The 21,480-nt window shown below is 33.9% G+C and overlaps 2 protein-coding genes across 2 annotated transcripts in view; one reads left to right on the top strand and one right to left on the bottom strand.

Annotated features, from left to right (window-relative positions):
- The window catches only part of LOC138347567 (uncharacterized), a 33,630-nt gene extending 19,282 nt beyond the window's left edge, over positions 1 to 14,348 (bottom strand). Inside the window, exons 1-7 of the mRNA XM_069295863.1 lie at positions 14,319 to 14,348; positions 14,020 to 14,211; positions 13,239 to 13,682; positions 12,836 to 12,981; positions 12,539 to 12,741; positions 11,714 to 11,937; positions 11,456 to 11,572 (exon numbers count right to left, since the gene is read on the bottom strand). Coding sequence (XP_069151964.1) covers positions 11,456 to 11,572; positions 11,714 to 11,937; positions 12,539 to 12,741; positions 12,836 to 12,981; positions 13,239 to 13,682; positions 14,020 to 14,211; positions 14,319 to 14,348 — 1,356 coding nt within the window. The remainder of the gene's footprint in view (positions 1 to 11,455; positions 11,573 to 11,713; positions 11,938 to 12,538; positions 12,742 to 12,835; positions 12,982 to 13,238; positions 13,683 to 14,019; positions 14,212 to 14,318) is intronic.
- Positions 14,349 to 15,077: 729 nt separating this feature from the next.
- Positions 15,078 to 18,712, top strand: LOC138347566 (uncharacterized). Its single transcript, XM_069295862.1, has 9 exons — positions 15,078 to 15,083; positions 15,168 to 15,246; positions 15,333 to 15,451; positions 15,559 to 15,732; positions 15,834 to 15,887; positions 16,805 to 16,870; positions 17,838 to 17,963; positions 18,370 to 18,591; positions 18,695 to 18,712. The coding sequence occupies exons 1-9, from the start codon at positions 15,078 to 15,080 to the stop codon at positions 18,710 to 18,712; spliced, it is 864 nt and encodes a 287-aa protein (XP_069151963.1).
- Positions 18,713 to 21,480: the final 2,768 nt, after the last annotated feature.

The following is a 21,480-nucleotide window of genomic DNA, read 5'->3' as shown; positions in this document are numbered from 1 at the left end:
GATTCTAAAGTCTTATGTTCATATAGAAAATGAGTTGTGTGCTTTTAATGAATGAAAATATGTCATTTTCATAAATGATTTATAAATAAAGAATAGGGAAAAAAGGTGACTTCACTTTCCAAATATGGCATGTTTTTATAGGAATAGCTTTCATTAATCATGCATAGTCCTCATATGTTTATGTGAAGTCACCCATACATAGTACAAGGATGTACTAACCCATACACTATTTTTATTTTTATAGGCACTTGTCCTTGAAGAGGATTGAAGATTTGTTTGATGCTTTTTGGATTAGTACCTCCAGACTTTGGTAGGTCCTCTTGAGTTCGAGGAATTACACTTTATATTCTAGATTTAGTAGATTAAGCATAGGTAGTGGATGTTGTCCCTAGCGTTTCTTTCAAATATTTATTTATGAATTTATATTAAGGCCGGTTTGGAAACTATTAATAATATAATGAATTCTTCATTTCATTTGTTCAATCTATTAATAGATGGTTGTTAATGCTGATCTATTAGTATATCACTCGTACGCAAAAATTATATGAAGTCTAAGTACACTTAAGTAAATTTAAAATTTTCTAATATTTTTCACTAAATTTAAATGTATGATTGTGATGAAAGCTAAAAAGAGGCTTGTCTGCGACCTCTGAGAGGTTAATGATGCTGGTCTCTTCTAAAGTCTAGAACCAGGGTCTGAAGCAAAGGTACGTCCAATTGAAATCAACAAGATCCTTTATGCTATTGGTTTTTCTACTAGTGAGAAGGTCGAGTTAGCCACCTAACTAAAGCATGTGGCTCAAGAATGGTACGTCCAATTGATAGACAATAGTCCTTGAAGAGGTGGACTAGTGACTTGGGAAATTTTCAAGAAGGTTTTGTTGATAGACTTTTCCATAGGGAGAAGAGGGAAGCTAAAGTGGTGGAGTTTATCAACCATCTTCTTCTTTGATTTCTGATCCTAGGTATTAAAAAATAAATTTTTTTTAACAAGAAGCGGGGTAAGTTGTTTTGCAAGATTAGTGTCATTTGGATATGCTACATGACAACATAAACATTTATCATATTATGGTTCATTTCATACATGTGTAATATTCAAGGGCTAGGAGGAAGAGTAGAGATGCTAAGAGGACAATATATTTTGATGGAGGTTCATCAATGAATAGTCTTGAGATACAAGACAAGCAAAGGTTTCAGAAGTGCGTATATAATCAAGTTACTTCTAAGTTTCTCAAGTTTATGGATGCTACGGTGTCCAACCCTAAGACTAAAAAGGGAACGGTACTATTTCACTAACCGAAAAGCCATTATGAAAAGTGTGGCAAGATTTACTATGGTTATTGTCTTAAGGAAATGGAAATTTTTTTTCGTTGTGGTAAAAATTGGCACAAGGTTAGGTATTGCCCTAATCTGAGGGGTTAAGACAAGGGTAATGGTCAAGCTCAAGCAAGTGGTTCAAATGAGGCTCCAAAGAGAAAGCGATTCTATGCTCTTCGCTCTAGGGGTGAGCAAGAGGCTTCTCCTTACATGGTGACTGTTATGTTGAAAGTCTTCATTATTGATGTATATACCTTACTTGATCCCAATTATACCTTATCATTTGATACTCATATAGTTGCTAAAATGTTTGACATTTTACCCGATAGTCTTTCATGAACCTTTTATAGTGTCTACATTGGTGGGTGAGTCTGTTGTTGCAAAAAGGGTGTCTAGAAATTGTCCTATATTGTTGCTCAATAGAGTTTCTTATGTTTATATAGTAGAACTTGATCTGCTTGATTTTAATGTCATTTTGGGTATGGATTGGCTGCATTCTTGCATTGCCACTATTGATTGTAGAACGAGTGTGGTGAAGTTTAACTTTCAAAGTGATCCCGTTGTAGAGTGCAAGGGGGGAAATTCTATTCCTACAGGTCGTATAATTTCTTGTTTCAAATCATGCAAAATGATATCTAAAGGGTGTTTATACCATATAGTAAGATTGTAAGATTTAGTCTCTGAAATTCCTCCCACAATGTCAGTCCCCGTAATGAGTGAATTTCCAAAGGTTTTTCGAAATGATCTTCCCGGTATTTCTCCCGAACGGGAAATTGATGTTTGTATCGACTTTTTACCAAAAATAAATCACATTTCAGTTCCTCCTTATCGGATAGATCCGGCGAATTGAAAGAGCTGAAGAATCAACTAAAAGATTTACTAGACAAAGGATGAGGTGCTATGGTTTTGTTTGTGAAGAATAAATATAATCCACTTAAAATGTGCACTGATTATCACCAACTCAATAAAATCATTATTAAGAATAAGTATCCTGACCCTCGAATTGATTATTTGTTTAATCAACTCCAATGGGCAAGCAATTTTTAGAGATTGACCTGTGATCGGGGTATCACTAAATTAGGGTGAGAGGGAGGATATACAAAAGTCGCCATTTCGGACTAGAGATGATCATTTTTAATTTTTAGTAATGTTCTTTGGTCTCACAAATGCCCCGATGGTGATTATGGATTTCATGAATAGGGTTTTTTAAAATTACCTAGATTCATTTTTCATTGTCTTCATTGACAACATTTTTGTATATTCAAAAGATGAGGGTGATCACATTAACCATTTGAAGTTTGTATTTCAAGTTCATAAGGAGACCCAATTATTAGCAAAATATAATAAATCTGAGTTTTTGTTAAGGTCGGTAGCATTTCTTTGTCATATCAACTGTAGTGAGGGTGTTGAGGTTGATCCAAGGAAAACCGAGGATGTGAAAAATTAGTATAGACCAATGACTCCAACCGACATTAGGATTTTCTTTGGTCTAGCGGGTTATTATCGGAGGTTTGTGGATAGTTTTGAGTCCATCTCAACTTTTTTGATTACTTTGACCCAAAAGAGTAGGAAATTTGAGTGGTCGGAGGCATGTGAGAGAAGCTTCCAAATCTTGAAAGATAGGCTTACTTCTGCTCCGCTGTTTACTTTACAGTAGGGGACAAAGGGTTTCGTTGTGTATTGTGATGCATCATGATACGGTTAAGGGTGTGTGCTTATTCAACGTGGAAGGTAATAGCCTATGTTTCTAGGCAATTTAAGGTGCATATGAGAAATTATCCAAATGATGATCTTGAATTAGCGGTCATACTATTTTCCTTAAAAAGATTAAGGCATTACTTGTATGCAGTCCATATTGATAAGTATACTGATCATAAGAGTCTCAAATAAGTGTTTACCCAAAATGAGTTGAATCCCCAACAAAGAAGGTAGTTAGAATGGTTGAAAGAATACGGCATGAGTGTTCTCTATTAGCACGACAAGGCTAATGTGGATGCGGATGCTATAAGTCGTATAACCGTGTGTTTTGTGTCTCACATAGATGATATCAAGAAATACCTAGTGAGAGATGTTCATGGGATTATACTTGATGTGTCGTGGGAATATTCTCTGAATGTTGGTTTTATGGCTTATCATAACTCTGAGTCATCATTGGTAGTTGAGGTGATGTCTAAACAACACCTTGAGCAATCACTGATTGAGTTGAAGGAATCGATTCTTAGTAAGATAAATGAGTCATTCTTTTCAATGGAGGGCTGGTTTCTTAAGGTATTCAGAAAGATTGTGTGTTCCCAATGTAGATGGGTCGAGGAACCGGATCATTGAGGAAGCCCATGGGTTTCATTAGTCCATTCTTCTGGTTCGCAAAAAATGTGTCATGACTTTAGGGAAGTATTTTGGTGGGAAGGTTTGAAAAAGAACATAGAGGAGTTTGTTGCTAAGTGTCCAAATTGCCAACAAGTGAAAGTTGAGCATCAAAAGTCGGGTGACATGCTGGAAGAAATCAAAGTCCCTACATGGAAGTGGGAAGACATAAATATGGATTTTGTAGTAGGTTTTCTTGGACTCAATGGCAATATGACTCCATATGGGTGGTTTTTGATAGGTTGAACAAGTCCGCTCATTTAATTCCAATCAAGTCTACATATTCGGTTGAAGATTATGCACGGATCTTCATAGATGAGATTTTGTGTCACCAGTATTTCATTATCCATCATATATGATAGGGGTGCACAACTTACATCTAGGTTTTGGAGGTCATTCCAAGAAAAGATGGGTACTAAGGTAAACTTAAGTACTGCTTTACATCACCAAACCCTTGAAGATATGTTTAGGGCTTGTATTATTCAATTAGAGGGAAATGGGGACACACATTTGGCATTGGTGGAGTTTGGTTACAATAATAGTTTTCATTCATCCATATTCCTTGCTCCTTATGACGCCCTGTATGGTAGGAGATAAAGATCTCCTATTGGATGGTTTGAAATGTGTAAGTCTTCACTTCTTGGTCCCATTTTTATTAATAAGACTTATGAGAAAGTTCATATAATAAGAAATCGCTTTCAAAAGTCGTATAGTCGGCAAAACTCGTTTGTCGATAATAAGATAAGGGATTTAGAGTTTGAAGAAGGTGACAAAGCTTATTTGAAAATTTTTCCTATGTAAGGGGTTGTTAGGTTTTTCAAGAAAGTAATGTTGAGTCGTCATTAAGTGGGTCCATATGAAATCTACCAAAGGGTTTGAAACATTGCCTACAAATTGAAGCTTCTTAGTGAATTTGCTTCGGTTCATCAAATTTTTCATGTTTCCATTCTTATGAAGTTTATCAGTGATCCTGAGTATATTCTTCATAATGAGGGTCTTGGTGTGAAATATAAACAGCTCTTATGAGGAAGCTCCAGTTCAAATCCTTGATAGATTAAGAAATAGGTTAATAAATAAAGAAGTACCTTCCGTAGAGGTGTAATGGAAGACTCACCTAGTTGAGGGTGCAACATGATAGGCCTAGGCCGACATGAATTCCCATTACCATCATCTATTTGATAACTAATATTAGTAGTTATTACTAATAATGAAAATCTGCACTAAAAACTGAAGTTTCTTTATTTTTGATGAAATTATGCAAAAGGTGCATTTTTAATGTCATTAAAGTGAATAATAGTGAAATTTGTGCATTGGATTTGGAAATGGCAATTTTGTTTGTTATGAATTATGTTGTCAATTTCCACATGGTGAGTGTTTCAGAAATAAAATGGAGCATGTTCATAGATTAAGCTTTAGCATAATTGACTCATAAGTCCTATGTTGATCTATTGTTGTTGTGAGAAGGATATTCCTCATAATGAAATGTTGAGCTTCATACGTGATAATTGAAGCCTTTTGAAATGCCTTGTGTAGGTTATACAGTTGATGTTGCTGTCTGTTATTTTTTGTTGGGCTGCTAGTTTTCAGTCTATTCCATCATTCAAAAGATTTTAGTGTCATTCGGGGATGAATGTTTCCTACATCTTCAAAAATCCAAGATGTGTTCTAGAGCCTAACAGAAGTTTTATAAGGTCTAGACACTGTTTTAAGGTCAATTCTAATCAGTATAGAACATTTAGAAAGTTTAAAAACCAAATCTTCCAAGAATGTCCATGACATTACAAAAGTAGTTCAAGGAGGTCCATACTTGAAACGTCTTGTTATGACTCCTAATGATTAACAAAGATCCCTTGAGGAGGATCCTTGCGTTTAGAGTCAACCACTGTAATGGCAGTTTACACCCATGAAAAGGCATCGACGGGGAGTGTCTTGATCGACAGGGTATAAATGTCATCGGTCGACCAAAACTTAGCCAATTTATTGGAGAGACTTATGTGCACAGTTTGTTACCAATATTATGAATGTGCATCACGAAAGATTGGGTGGTCTTCACTCACAGAAGAACCGTTGATGGAGGTCTCTTATGTGAGGGTCCAATTTCCTGCATGTTTTGACTAAGTCAACGAGAACGTAAACATTAATGTAAAACCAAAAATTCGTGTGAACATAAATGTCAACATGAACGTTTTGCTGAACATGAACATCAATATGAACGTAAACGTGAACGACAATATGTACACCATCGTCAATGTTAATTTCAACGTTAGTGTAAACATCAACTTGATCATCAAAGAAAATGTGAACTTAAACATTGACGTGAACGTGAATGTCAATGTCAATGTAAATGTGGACATTAAGGTGAACGTTAATGTCAATGTTAACGTGAATAAAAAATTCAATGTAACCAACAACATAACAATCAATATTTGCATGAATGTCAACATTAATATTAGTGTTAACGTGAATGTCAATGTGTTGGTAAACGTAAACGTAATCTTAAACATCAATGTAAATATGAATGCAAAAGTTAATGTCATGGTAAACATCAACGTAAACATGAACATGAACGTGAGCATAAACGTTAATATGAATGTTAATGTTAACATCAACGTAAACTTTAATGTCAACATCCACATAAACGTCAATATAAATATCAACGTTAATATAAACATCAACATAAATATTAGGTTAAATGTGAACATAAACATATACGTAAACTTAACATAAACATCAATGTTAATGTCAACTTAAACGTCAGCATAAACATCAACATCATCATCAATATGAACGTCAACATAAACTTGATTGTTAATGTTAAATTTAAAGTCAAAGTAAATGTTAACGTATATATGAACTTCAACAAGAACATTGTGTGAACGTCAACCTGAAAGTCAGCGTGAACATGAATGTCAACATAAACGTTAATATGAACGTGAACGTGAACGTCATTGTCAATATAAATGTGAACTTAGACGTCAACATAAACATAAAAGTCAATGTCAATATCAATGTCAATATCAACATCAATATCAAATTATCCTTAATGTCAACATGAACATTAATGTTAACGTGAATGCAAACGTCAACATAAATGTTAACATGAATGCCAAGATAAAAGTGAACGTCAACATCTCATCAAAGTGAATGTCAACTACAAAGTCAATGTCGATGTGGACGTCAAAGTGGATGTTAATGTGAATGTCATCATCAACGTAAATGTAAATGTCATCACAAATTTCAATGTGAATGTGAACGTTACTGTGAACATCCACTTGAAATGTAATCGTCAATGTAAAAATAAACGTGAACGTCTATATTAATGTCAACTTAATTGTCTATATGAATGTCAATGTAGACATCAATGTAAACGTGAAAGTCTATGTGAATGTCAACATGAATGTTACCGTGAACGCCAATTTTAACATCAACTTAAACATCATAATCAATTTTAATATCAAAATCAACATCAATGTCAACGTGAACGTAAAACATAATCTTTATATCAACATTAAATCCAACATAATCGTAAATGTCACATAAACGTAAACACCACTATATACGTGAATGTAAATGTTATAGTCAACAAAAATTTATATGTGAATATCAACATTAATGTGAATATCAAAATGAATTTCACACCCCAAGCCACCCCCGAGATGCGGACACGGAACCTAGGAACACAAGTGATAACAAGCTTACCCTTCTTGCATGATCATGAGCATACTAAAGATTATAAACTATTGCAGAAGCTAAATCAAAATTTATAATGAAAAGAAAGGGAATACCGAAATGCCAAAACTTAGATATATGAAAAAAACTGATGAGTTTAATACAGAAAATATTAATTCACTACAAAGCTGAATCTAATTACGTCTAAAAATAGCCTCAAAACTGGACTAGAAATACAGGGACAATCCCCAGCTCAATCTAGCAAAAACATAAAATTAATGACTAAATATTCAAATGAAACTCATGACTGTTATCCTCGGATATTGTGGACTCCCCACTAAATCTGCTGAAATGGAGATAGAGAAACGATCTATGCGTGATCTAGATGGTGAATACCTGAACCTATATCATGAGAAGATGTAGAGCACATATCCATCAGTACTTGAAATGTATTGAGCATATAGGATAGAGTTATGCTGAAATAAAACATAACTGAACAAGCATCATAGAAAGTATAATAATGTGACATGATAAATTCAATTTTGAGCTAACTGGTTGCAATGAACAATTTATAACATGCTAAAACTTAATATTGAATATATTGATAAATGGTCAATGCAAAGAATATTATTGAAGTGTGGGAGCTACTTTTAACAAAAAATCAAACCACATGAGCTCAATGTGGAGTTAGATATATACACCCCATCGAAAGGACCCAATACACCCGTCCAAGGTATAAAGACATGCTACCGTGATCACTAAACAGATTTCCCACAAAAGGGACTTACAACCGAATAATAATCTTACATTATAAAAATAATTCTGAGCTAACTGGATGAAATGACAAATTTATAACATGTTGAAACAGAATATTGAATATTCATATAAATGGTCAATGAAGAGAGTCTGATAGAACTGTGGGAGCAACTAATAACCAATAATAAAAACACATGCGGTAAATGTGGAGTCCAATGTATACGCCTCATCGAGAGGACTCAATATATCCTGCCGAAGTTATAAAGGCATGTTGGCATGTTCACTAAATTTAATGCTCAAAGAGGGGACTTACAACATAATTGGGTAGTCGTTATGGGACTATTTAGTACGTTGCACCCTAGTCCAACTCATTATGCGACTCCCATGAATTCTATAAATTTAATATTTATGTCTGAGTTTCTATAAATAATGGATAGCTCTAAACAGAACATGCAAATTGAGAATGCAACAATTAATCTAGAAATTATGCATTTACAACTGAGGATGGAATATCTAAAGTGTTTGAAATATTTGACCTAGCATGTGTAATTCAAGAACTAAATCAATACAAAGCTAGGGTTCTTAAATTCATGCGATAATCTGAGTAGTAACATTATAATCTGATTTGGAGCATATATTTAATAAAATAATGAAGTTCTAGAAACCCTAGGTTTAATCATGATAAGAGAATCAAGAATTTAATTGAAAACTAGTAACCTGTAGGTAAAAGGAACCCACTAGTGAAATCTCACATACCTGGTGATAAAATCCCAGAAAATGTACTTAGGTTTAGGGGCTAGAAGAGCTCGAACTTGTGGCGTTATTGAACTAGGTTTTTTAGCTTTTTCACATCTCTTGATTTTAGTTTTGTAAGTTTTGATTTAATGATTTGACTTAGATATGTTTTAATTATCTTTCTACGGTTAAACTGTCTAAAACATGTTTATTTAGGGTCAAAATAATGTAACCTAGGGTTTAAACAGAGTGAGAAAGTTCCAAAAGACCCATGGGAAAGTTTTTGTTGGACTAAATGATGGCCTGGACTGACGGTCCATCGTCTGCCCGTCGCCCTGTCGTTTGGTCCTTCATCAAGGCCTATTCGACACACCATTACAAAAATAGGCATAAGTTTTTACTCGAATGTCTGATTTTAACAATGCTGGTGTCTATAGAAAGATAATTAAATTATCTATGCGTGGTTAGGTCATAGTACACCTTATTCATATTGTTGTTAGGATTATTATCATTTGAATTCGACCCAACTGTATTTTCCCTTAACTGTCTGATAATTTTCAACCTACGGACTGTGTTGGTCATCCTAGCTTTTGATATAGAGTGGTTGAAAGAAGTCTTGATTTATGATCACGGACTATGGACCGCTGTCTGACCTACTGGCCGTATTTCCGTCAATTGTCCATGAGTTAACAAATTTTTTCTAGGCTAATTTTTTTAGGTGTTTCTGATCCCATCGATTGGTGTGCATGATGGACCATGGTTAAGGCTACGGTCCTTGTAAGACACCGTTGGTAGAACCTGCAAATGTTTGTGAAAAACATATGAAGTTATGATTATTAATAAAGTCATTAAAAAAATTTCAAGAAGTGACTTTAGCTTAGATTTGATTGCACTTTATAATGGGAGGTGACGACTTTCCATAGAGGAAGATCCAACCTATAGTTCAACATATGGTGTTGCCTCCCCCAAAGAGGGATATTCAATTAATGATTTCCCATGAGAGGAGGCCCAATTGCCAAGTGGTATGTAGAGGGATTATACCTATATTTTAGTTCTTGAACTATGTTTCCTCCATAGGAAGACTAGCTAGTGGATCTACCTACAAATCAATATTTATGTTTGGTTTTACTTTAGTTGGTCGACAACCTTCCTTTGATGTAAGTCCTTATAAAATCAGATTTCACGCTTAGATCTGTGGTCTAAGTCGGTTAAGGCAAGTGTTCCTATACTAAAATGAAGTAATGCAGTACAAACTAACTACGCTGACTTGAGTGGTTGACTTAGATTAGTTATGGATTTTAGAATCTACCTACGCCTTGCATTAGTTTTCCTTGAAGAGATCTTTAGGACGTTTTAATTATGTATGCATATATCTATGATGATATATGACATGTATATGACGAACCTGCACACTGTTGATACGGTATGTTAATTGGTGTCACTTATGAATATGTGTTGGTCTACGTTTTTAATGTATGATTCTATGAACTATTTAATGTTATTATATGTGAAGTAGTATGTTAGCCATGATTCTTATTGAGTTACTTGATTAAGTAAAAATATGAGGCTTTCCTTGGTCATTTCAATTGTTGAATTTATAGGTATTCATGATTAATTGTCTTCTTTGGTATGTTGAAAGATGCTCTTATTCATGCTTGTCATTACTATCACTTGATGATAGAGTTACTTGGTTATGTATTCAACTATTTGCTATGCATGTTGACTTGACTAGACTTGATGTTGTTGGTGTTGTGATATACACGCCTATGACTTAATAAACATGCTTTGTTGGGAAAATGGTCTTGTTCAATGTGCATAAAGTTTTTTAAATAAAGTGCATACTATATGAAATGTCCCTTTTCTTAGAATGATTTCAAAGTTTGTGTAGATATAATCTCAAACTTAGTACAAGTGGTGTACTAACCGCATTTCTTCCTTTTCTCCAACATTTTAGGTTCGGATCGTTGAACTACTTTAAAGACGAAGTCAAGATGGCTTGAATCTCTTATTTATCCAAATAGGGTAGGTCCTCAATATTCGAGGGCCAAGATACAATCAAGGTAATGGAATAGTTTTGAGTTTAAGACTACTATATGTTCTTTCCTTTTCATTTATTGTGAAACATTTTATAGTCCATGTGAGGCATTCTTACTTTGATGTATGGGTTATGGACAAGTTATTACACTCTTGTTAGATGGTTATGAGATGAGACGACTATTATGACTATGTTATATATTGTATACTTATGTGCAATAAAAGTTTAACACTCAGTAATATTTCTATAAGAAGGGTCTAGGTATACACGATATATATATATTATGCGTATGTAGAGGTCTGTGCAAACCTCCGCGTAGAATTAATGGAATGTTTTATATTTTCCACTAACTTTGACCTATGACGATAATGATTTAAGAGAAGATGTTAGTATTACTCCTCTTTCGATGTTAGTATTAGTCCTCAAAGAGGACGACAACACCAGTTACGTCTAGGGGCTATTCTCGTATGTGAAAAATGTCAATGTCAATATCAACATCAATGCCAACGTCAACACTAATGTTATATTAAATGTCAATATCAACGTCAACGTCAACGTCAATGAAATATCAATTTTAACATCAACATCATCGTCAATGTGATAATTATTATTGTTGTTATCATCAGTCAAAACATCAATTTCCACATAAAAGTCAATGTCAACGTGAACGTCAACGTCAACATAAACCTCAACATGCTGTTAAATGCAAATGTGATCATCAACGTCAAGGTTAACTTCAATATAAACATACACTTATATATGAAGAAAAATATTAATATGAATATCAACGTGAATGTCAACATAAATTTCAACATGAATGTGAACATGAACACAAACATGAACGTCAACGTAATCATAAATGTGAGAATCGAGGTTAAAATTAACATCAATGTCAATGTTACTGTGAATATCATTGTCAATGTCACCGTCAATGTGTGTTTCAACATAAAACTGAACATCAACGTAAATGTAAATATCAACGTGAACGTCAATATCTGTGTGAACGTTAGCGTCAATATCAATGTAAACGTCAAATTTAATGTCAATGTGAAACTCAACATCTACATGAATGTAAAAGTGAACATGAACGTCAATGTAATATCAACATCATTATGAACATTAACGTGAACGTGAATGTGAACATCAATGTATGAGCATGTAAACATCAATGTCAACATCCATATCAATAAACGCCAACAACAACATCACCCTCAATCTCAACATTAACATAAACATCAACATCTACATCAATTTCAATGTTAATAAATCAACGTTAATGTCAATGTGAAGGTGAACGTGTAAATGTCAGCTTGAATATCAATATAAACTTCAACGTAAAATTCTAAATCAATAGTAACGTCAATATAAATGTCAACGTCAACATCAACATGAAGATCAACGTGAACCACAAAGTCATAGTCAAAGTGAACGTCAACATCCACGTCAACATCAATGTGCACTGGAACATAAATTTTAATGTGAACGTGATCGTGAATGACAACATGAAGTTATACATGAACGTCAACATGAAAGTAAATATAAACATCAAAGTGATCATCAACTTCAACTACAAAGTCAATGCCAACATCAACATGTACATCAATATCAATGTTAATGTCAACATCATTATCAACATAAACCTAAATCTCAACGTGAATGTACCCTCAATGTTAATGTGAATGTCCACTTGAACGTCAACGTCAACGTGAATATTAATTTGAACATCAATGTAAACGTCAACGTGAACAGCAACGTCAATGTGAATATCAACATTCACGTGAACATCAACATATATGTCAATGTGAATGTAAATAGAGACGTAAATGTCAATCAATATTAATATCAACATAAATGTAAAAGTCAACCTTAATATAAACCTCAAAGTCAACGTGAACAACAACGTCAACATAAACCTTAACATACTTGAAATTGCAAATCTGATCATCAACTTAAACGTACACTTGAATGTAAACGTTAATATAAACATGAACGTCAATGTGAACATCAATGTCAACATGAACATCAACGTAAATGTGAACATCAATGTCAACGTCAATGTAAACGTGAATTTCAGTATGAACATTAAGTTGAACATTAATGTCAACCTCAAAATTAGTGTCAACGTCAGAGTCAACATCGACGTCAATTTGAACGTCAATGTCTATGTAAATGTAAACTTGAATGTCAAAATAAACTTACACATCAGTGTGAACGTCAATGTAAAAGTCCATATGAACGTCAACGTCAATGCCAATGTCAACGTCTGCGTGAATGTAAACTATTATGTGAATGTCAATGTCAATGTCAATATCATTATAAACGATAACGTGAACTTGAATATAAAAGTAATGTAAAAGAGCACTTCAACATCAATGTTAATATAAATCTTCACGTCAACGTAAAAATCAACATCCATGTAAATATTAACATGAACGTCAATGTAAATGTCAGCTTGAACGTCAATGTAAAAATCAACATCAATGTCAATATAAACATGAACGTCAATGTAAAAGATAATATCAATGTCAATGTCAATGTGAACGTCAATGGAAATGTCAAAATCAATGTTAATGTCAACATGAACTTCAACGTCAATGAAAATGACATTACTAATATGAATATGAACATTAATGTTAATTAGAACGTAAACATAAACATAAACATGAATATCAACATAAATGTGAACATCGACGTCAAGCTTAACATTAACGTTAACATTAACGTAAATATGAATTTCAACAAGAACGTAAATGTGAATGTAAACTAAAATTTTAGACTGAACGTCAACATACACATGAACATTAACCTAAACATTAACGTGAACATCAATGTAAATATCAACATGAACGTTAATGTCAATTTCTACATCAACATAAATGTGGATGTCAACATCAACGTCATCATCAACGTAAATGTGAATGTGAATGTCACCTTAAATGTCAACTTCAACATTAACGTGTATATCAATGTCAATGTAAATGTCAAATTCAACTTCAATGTGAACGTTAATATGAACTTTCATGTCAACATTATTTTCAATGAGACATCAATGTCAGAATGTCAATAACAACGTGTTGGCAAATGTGAATGTGATATTTGAACGTCAACATCAATGTAAACATCAACATGAGCTAAATGTGAACCTCATCATGAATGTCAATGTGAACATTAATGTCATCATCAATGTGAACATCAACGAAATTTTTAACATCAACGTCAGCGCCCACATCAATGTCAACTTTAACATCAACAACAACGTAAATAAACACGTCAATGTTAACATAAACGTCAACGAAAACGTCGTCATTAAAATAAACATCAATATTTTTGTAAATCTGAATGTGATCGTCAACGTGAACATAAAAGTCAACATAAATACGAACGTTAACATCAATATAGCATCAATGTCAAGGTGAACGTGAACTTCAATGTGAACATATACGTAAACTTGCACATCAATGTAAATGTCCATTAATGTCAATGTAAACATCAACGTTAGTGTGAACGTCAACATCAACATAATGTAAATGTAAGTATAAACATAAATGTCCAAATCAACATAAACTTTAACCGCATGAACGTTATCATGAACATCAATGTCAACATCTACACAATGAAAACGTCAACATAACTGTGAACGTCAATGTCAACATTAATGTAAACATTAACATCAATGTGAACGTCAATGTGAAAGTCATTGTCAATGTGAACGTCAATATGAACATTAATGTGAAATCAATGTAAATGGCAATGTAATCATGAATGTCAACACTAACATCTATGTGAAACTCAATGTTAATGTAATCTTTAACATCAACGTAAATGTGTACGTCAGTATAAACATAAAATTCAATGCTAATGTAAACAAACATAAACATAAATGTCAACATCACCACAAATGTCAATGACTACGTCAACATTAACGTCTATGTGAATGTGAATGTCAACATAAACATCAATATCGATTTCAATGTTAACAGCAATGTGTACAACAATGTCAATGTCAATATCAACTTAATTGTAAATGTCAACGTCAATATCAACTTTATCATCAAAGGAAATATAAATAAAGACATCAACGTTTATGTAAAGGTTAATGTGCACGTCAACATGAATAAAAAAAGTCAATGTCAACATCAATATAAATGTCAATATAAACATGACTATTAACATAAATATCATCGTCCACGTAAATGTCAACATGTCGGTAAGTGTGAATGATCACTTTGACGTTCACATTGACATTAACATTGATGTTGACATTGACATTGATATTGAAATTGATGTTTAGATTCACATTGACGTTCACGTTAACGTTCATGTTCACCATCTCGAGGGCGTTCCTGTTTATGTTGATGTTTACAGTGGATGTCCATATTGACATTCGTGTTAAAGTTCACATAGACTTTCAAGTTTATGTTCACATTAACGTTTACATTGTTGTTCACATTTCAAGTTAACATTCACATTAACGTTAATGTTTACGCTTATGTTTGTGCTGATAGTTACATTTATGTTGATGCTTATGTTGAGATTAAGATTTACTTTGACATCTATATTGATGTGGACCTTTACGTTTATATATATGATGATGTTTATAAGATTTTTACGTTCATTATCATGTAGACGTTCCCATTAAGTATCAGCTTAATGTTTATATTCACATTTATATTGACATTTAGTTTCACGTTGTCATTACAGGTGACGTTGACGTTGACTTTGACTTTGATGTTGATGTTGACATTAGCATTGACGTTCACTTTGATCTTTGCATTGACGTTGAAACTTACGTTCACATTTACATTGACATTGATATTTATGTTCACGTTCATGTTATAATTTATGATGACGTTAAGGTTAACACTGCTTTTCTAGTTGACGTTCATGTTATGCTTACGTTGACGTTCATATATACATTCTTATTTATTTTGATGTTACTTTTAATGTTTACGTTTAGGTTTATGTTAATGTTCACATTGATGTTAATATTGATGTTGACGTTGACTCTTATGTTTATGTTGATACTAATACATACATTCACCTTTACATATACGTTGACATTCACACTTAAGTCAACATTGACGTTCATATGATGTTGACGTTTATGTTGATATAGAGATTAAAGTTCACGTTGACGTTTAAATTGATGTTCATATTAACGTTCATGTTGATGTTCATGTTCACATTCATGTTGACGTTTATTTTTATGTTCACATTTACATTGATGTTGATGATCATATTGATGTTTACCAAGACTTTAACATTTACAAGGACACTGATGTAGATATTGAATTTCATTCTGATATTTATGTTTCTGTTGATGCTAACATTGACATTAACGTTCACATTTACGTTGACTTTGATTTTGATATTAATATTGACGTTTAAGTTCGCATTTACATTCACATTAACATTCACGTTGACCTTCACAAGGACGTTCATGTTCACCTCGATTTTTAGATTGACTTTCATGTTGACATTCATATTTAGTTCACATTTATGTTCACATTAACATTTACTTTGGCGTTCATGTTTCGGTGATTGTTCACGTTCACGGTTACGTTTGTGCTGATATTTATGTTTATGTTAATGCTGACATTGACATTAATATTCACTTTGACATCCATGTTAACATTGACATTGAGGTTGGCATTGAAATTGATATTCATGAGATATTGATGTTGACTTTCACGCTGATGTTCACATTGACAACATTGACATAGACATTCACGTTCACATTTATATTGAAGTTGACATTGACATTGATTTTTTCTTTGATGTTGATGTTGATATTGAAATTGATGTTCACATTGACCTCTACGTTGATGTTAACTTTCACGTTCATATTTACATTGAAATTCACGTTCACATTAATGTTTATGTTGACGTTCACGTTCATGGTGACTTTAAAGTTGACCTTTACGTTAGGTTCTTGTTGATATTCGTGTGTATTTTCATACTTATGTTGACGTAAAGTTTTACGTTAACATTCAGGTTTATGTTTATATTCACATTGATGTTAATATTGATGTTGACGTTCACTTTTACATTCACGTAGACATTCACATTAATGTTGACGTTCACATTTATGTTGACTTTGATAATTAATTTGACATTTATATGGAAGTTCACGTTGACCTTTACGTTGATCTTAATTTTCAATATCACATCTGCATTTACATTGAAAATCACATTCACGTTCATGTTAACGCTTATGCTGACATTCACGTTCACGCTGACATTCAGGTTGACGTTCACATTGTCGTTCTTGTAAACATTTGCATTTGCGTTGAGGTTAAATGAAACATTAACATTTAGGTTATGTAATGATCACATTGATATTAATATTAACGTTGACACTAATTTTTTTAATAACGTTGATACTAAAATTTTACCTTGACATTTACGTATACGTTGATGTTCATATTTACATTGACATTTATGTTCATATTAACAATGGAAATTACATTGACGTTTATGTTAACGTTGACAATAATGTTCACGTTGACATTCACGTTGACGTTTATATTAACGTTTATGTTAATGTTCACGTTCCCTTTCATATTAACATTGATGTATGTTGACGTTCATTTTTACATTTACGTTTATATTGATGTTGATGAGCATTTTCACGTTTTCCAACAAATTGAAGTTAATGAGGACGCTGATATTGATATTTAAATTTATGTTGATATTGATGTTCACATTGACGTTCACATGCACGCTTATTTTGTGCTTACATTAACATTTACGTTGATGCTGTTATTGACATTAAAATTCACTTTGACATCCATGCTGACATTGACATTGACATTGATGTTAATGAGACCTTGACATTGACTTTCACGTTGACGTTCGTATTTACATTTACGTTGATGCTGACATTGACGTTGGCAATGAAGTTGATGTTGATATAGACGTTGACTTTGATGTTGATATTGACATTTACATTGACGTTCAGGATAACCTTTACATTGACAATGACATTCACGTTTACATTTACGTTGACGTTGATATTCACATTAATATTTATGTTGACTTTCACGTTCACGCTGAATTTCAGGTTGATGTTCATGTTGACATTCATGTATACGTTCACATTCACCTTGACGTAAATTTTAATGTTAACACTAATGTTTACATTGACTTACACATTAAGGTTAATATTGATGTTGACGTTAACGGTTAAGTTGACGTTGATGCTTATTTTTATGTTGAAATTTACGAATACATTGATCTTTTCATTTACATTGATGTTGATGTTCATATAAACATTGACATTGACGTTGATATTTATGTTGACATTGACGTTAACATTCACATTGACACATATTATTGTTCATTTTAATATTCACATTCACGTTCACATAGATGTTTATTTTCATGTTGATGTTCAATTTTAAGTTCACCTTTACATTGATGTTGACGATCACCTTTACCTTTACCAACACGTTGACATTTACGTGGATGCTGATATTGATGTTTATGTACAGGCATATATTAGCGTGTATACTGATGCTTACATTGTCATTAACTTTCACTTTGACTTTCACATAGACATGGATATTGATGTTCCCATTGATGTTAATGTTTATATTGAAATAAACGTTCATATTGACGTACACGTTAACATTCATCTTGACATTCACATGGACGTTCACATTCACGTTGATGTTTATATTAATGTTCATGTCGACATTGATGTTGACGTTCATGTATACATTCACACACATGTTCACATTAACATTCATGTTTCACGTCGTTTTTCACATTGACGTTCATGTTCACTCTTACATTTTTACTAGCATTTACGTTTAGGTTGATGCTAACGTTTAAATTAACATTCACTTTGAAGTCCCATTCGACATTGACATATTTTGAGAAGCAATGTCTTCGGAAAAAATTAATACATCATAAATATAAACAATTGAAATATGACTAATATGATATATTTTAGAATTCATAATATTTTGAAATTCAGATGGGGCATTTTTAAGGCCAAAAGGCATGACATTCCATTCATAGTGTCCAAATGGGACATTGAAAGCTTTTTTATATTTATCTTATTCAGCAATTTCAATTAGGCAAAATCCTGATTTTAAATCAAATTTACTATAAATATTTGTTTTAAGAGTTTGTTTTGGTAGATACATTTATTAGGAATCAGATAACGGATCTGTAACGACCCGTTTAGTCGTTTTGAGCAACAGACTTCAATTCTGGAAAAACTGGCAGAAGCGACGGACCCCACGACGGAACGTCATGGGCACGACGGACCGTCGCAGGGTCTCGTTTCAAAACACTTAGGAAATCTGAAATTGGATACTGAAAATCGACTCTCTGAACTTTGTGACGGAATGGGACGACGGACCGTCACAGACCCTTGGTGGAAATATTGGGTCTCTAAACCTTGCGACGACCTGCAGGATGGACCGTCGCAGGAACGACGGCCCGTCACAGGTTGCACAAATCCCAGGCAGAATCGGATTTCTGGTTAAGTTTTAAGGGACGTTTTTGACTATTCTTGCCTCAATTATAAAGTTCGTGGGTTTATATTAATAACTCAAATTCTTGGGGGTTAAAACAGGTAACCCTAAGTTAATTAGTGGGGTATTATTGCCATCTTTTATTCTTAATTATATACTAATTAGGGTAAAAGAAAGAGGGTTTGAATAAGAAAATAGAAAGAACAAGAAGGGAGAGAGAGAAATGATCGAGAAGAGGAGGAAAACACCAAGCTTTGAGGATTAACTTGCTTGATTTCAATTCTTCGGTGGAGGTAGGTTATGGTTTCTCTTACGATATTCGTAGTAAACTCTTAATAGAGAATGGTATGTATTGATAATATTGTAAACCCTGCTATATGCTTATTTGTATGCTTGCATGAATATGATTATGTGATTGTGATAAGATAAGCATGATGAAAATATTGAATCCAAAATCTTGAAAAGAAACTTTAATATACATTATTAAGGATGATGCCTTGGTATAGAAGAAGGCTTGATGAATTAAAGCAATGGGATTGATGATGCCTTGGTATAGAAGAAGCCTTGATGAATTAAAGTAATGGGATTGATGATGCCTTGGTAAAGAGAAGGCTTGATGATTTACAGAATGATATTAGTGGATCGGAGTGTCACGTACCGACACGTAGAATTAGGGGATCAGGTGTCACGAACCGACACATAGATTTAGGGGATTGGGTGTCACGAACCGACACGTAGATTTAGGGGATCGGAGTGTCACGTACCGACACAAGAGGAATAATGAATATGAGAGGATCGGGTGTCACGAACCGACACGTAGAATTAGGGGATCGAGTGTCACAAATCGACACGTAGAATTAGGGGATCGGGTGTCACAAACTGACACGTAGAATTAGGGGATCGGGTGTCACGAACCGACACGTAGAATTAGGGGATCGGGTGTCACGAACCGACACGTAAATTTAGGGGATCGGGTGTCACAAACCGACACGTAGATTTAGGGGATCGGAGTGTCACGTACCGACACAAGAGGAATAATGAATATGAGGGATTGGAGTGTCACGTACCGACACAAGAGAATTAAAGATAATGAATCTTGAAAGATGTTAATATACTCAATCTAACGAACATGATTCCCAAATGAGTATGGTATTGGGGCTTGAGTCCTCATGTGTGAACTTGACGGTAATTGTTAATGATATAGTGCTTGTTGTTGCTACATGTTGAGTATCATAGTTGATTTTATGATATTACTTGATATATACTGTTTTCTATTTTGAGTTGGCCGATGATATCTACTCAGTACCCGTGTTTTGTACGGACCCCTACTTTTATGTTTTTCTTCTTGTTATTTGTGGAGTGCAGAAAACGTGCCGTCGTCCTCAACTCGACAGTAATTCTAGCCAGTCTTCGTCACACCGGATCTTCAGGGTGAGCTAAGGCTTCTAGCTTGGACTGGATCTTCTCCTTCATGTCTTGATGCCTTGAACTTCCGGCATGGACTAGCTTCTTGTGTATTTTTAGCTTCTTAGAAACACTTACAATTAGTAGTTTAAAGTAGATGTTCTTGTGATGATGACTTCCAGGTTTTGGGAAAAATAGATGTTGAATAATAATAGTTATTGATTTTATCAATGAGTTTAAGTCTTCCGCATTACTTTATGTTGATATTACCTTGAAATGTTAAGGTTTAGATTGGTTGGTTCGCTCACATAGGAGGGTAAGTGTGGGTGCCAGTCGCGGCCCGGATTTGGGTCGTGACAAACTTGGTATCACAGCAATAGGTTCGTTGGTCTCATCACACAAGAACAGGTCTAGTAGAGTCTTCAGGAACGGTAGGGGGACGCCTTTACTTTTCCTTGGGAGGCTATAAGACTTTAGGAAAATTTCACTCTTTCATTCTTTCTTTCGTGCTACTACTTGAGTCCAATTGGTATCTAGGCGATACGAATTGGTATCTGACCATCTTCACTCTCTTTCGCAGATGGTTAGAACTAGAGCAATGACTGTGTCAACACCAACACCGGCCAGACAAAAAACAACTGAGCCAGCCACTGGGGCTGTGGCTCGAGGAAGAATAGCGGCGAGGGGCCATGGAAGAGGTCGTGGGAGGACGTC

This window comes from Solanum lycopersicum, chromosome 3, assembly GCF_036512215.1.
Source record: "Solanum lycopersicum chromosome 3, SLM_r2.1".
Taxonomy (NCBI): domain Eukaryota; kingdom Viridiplantae; phylum Streptophyta; class Magnoliopsida; order Solanales; family Solanaceae; genus Solanum; species Solanum lycopersicum.
Note: the sequence above shows the minus strand (reverse complement) of the source record. Positions and strands in the feature narration are given on the sequence as shown.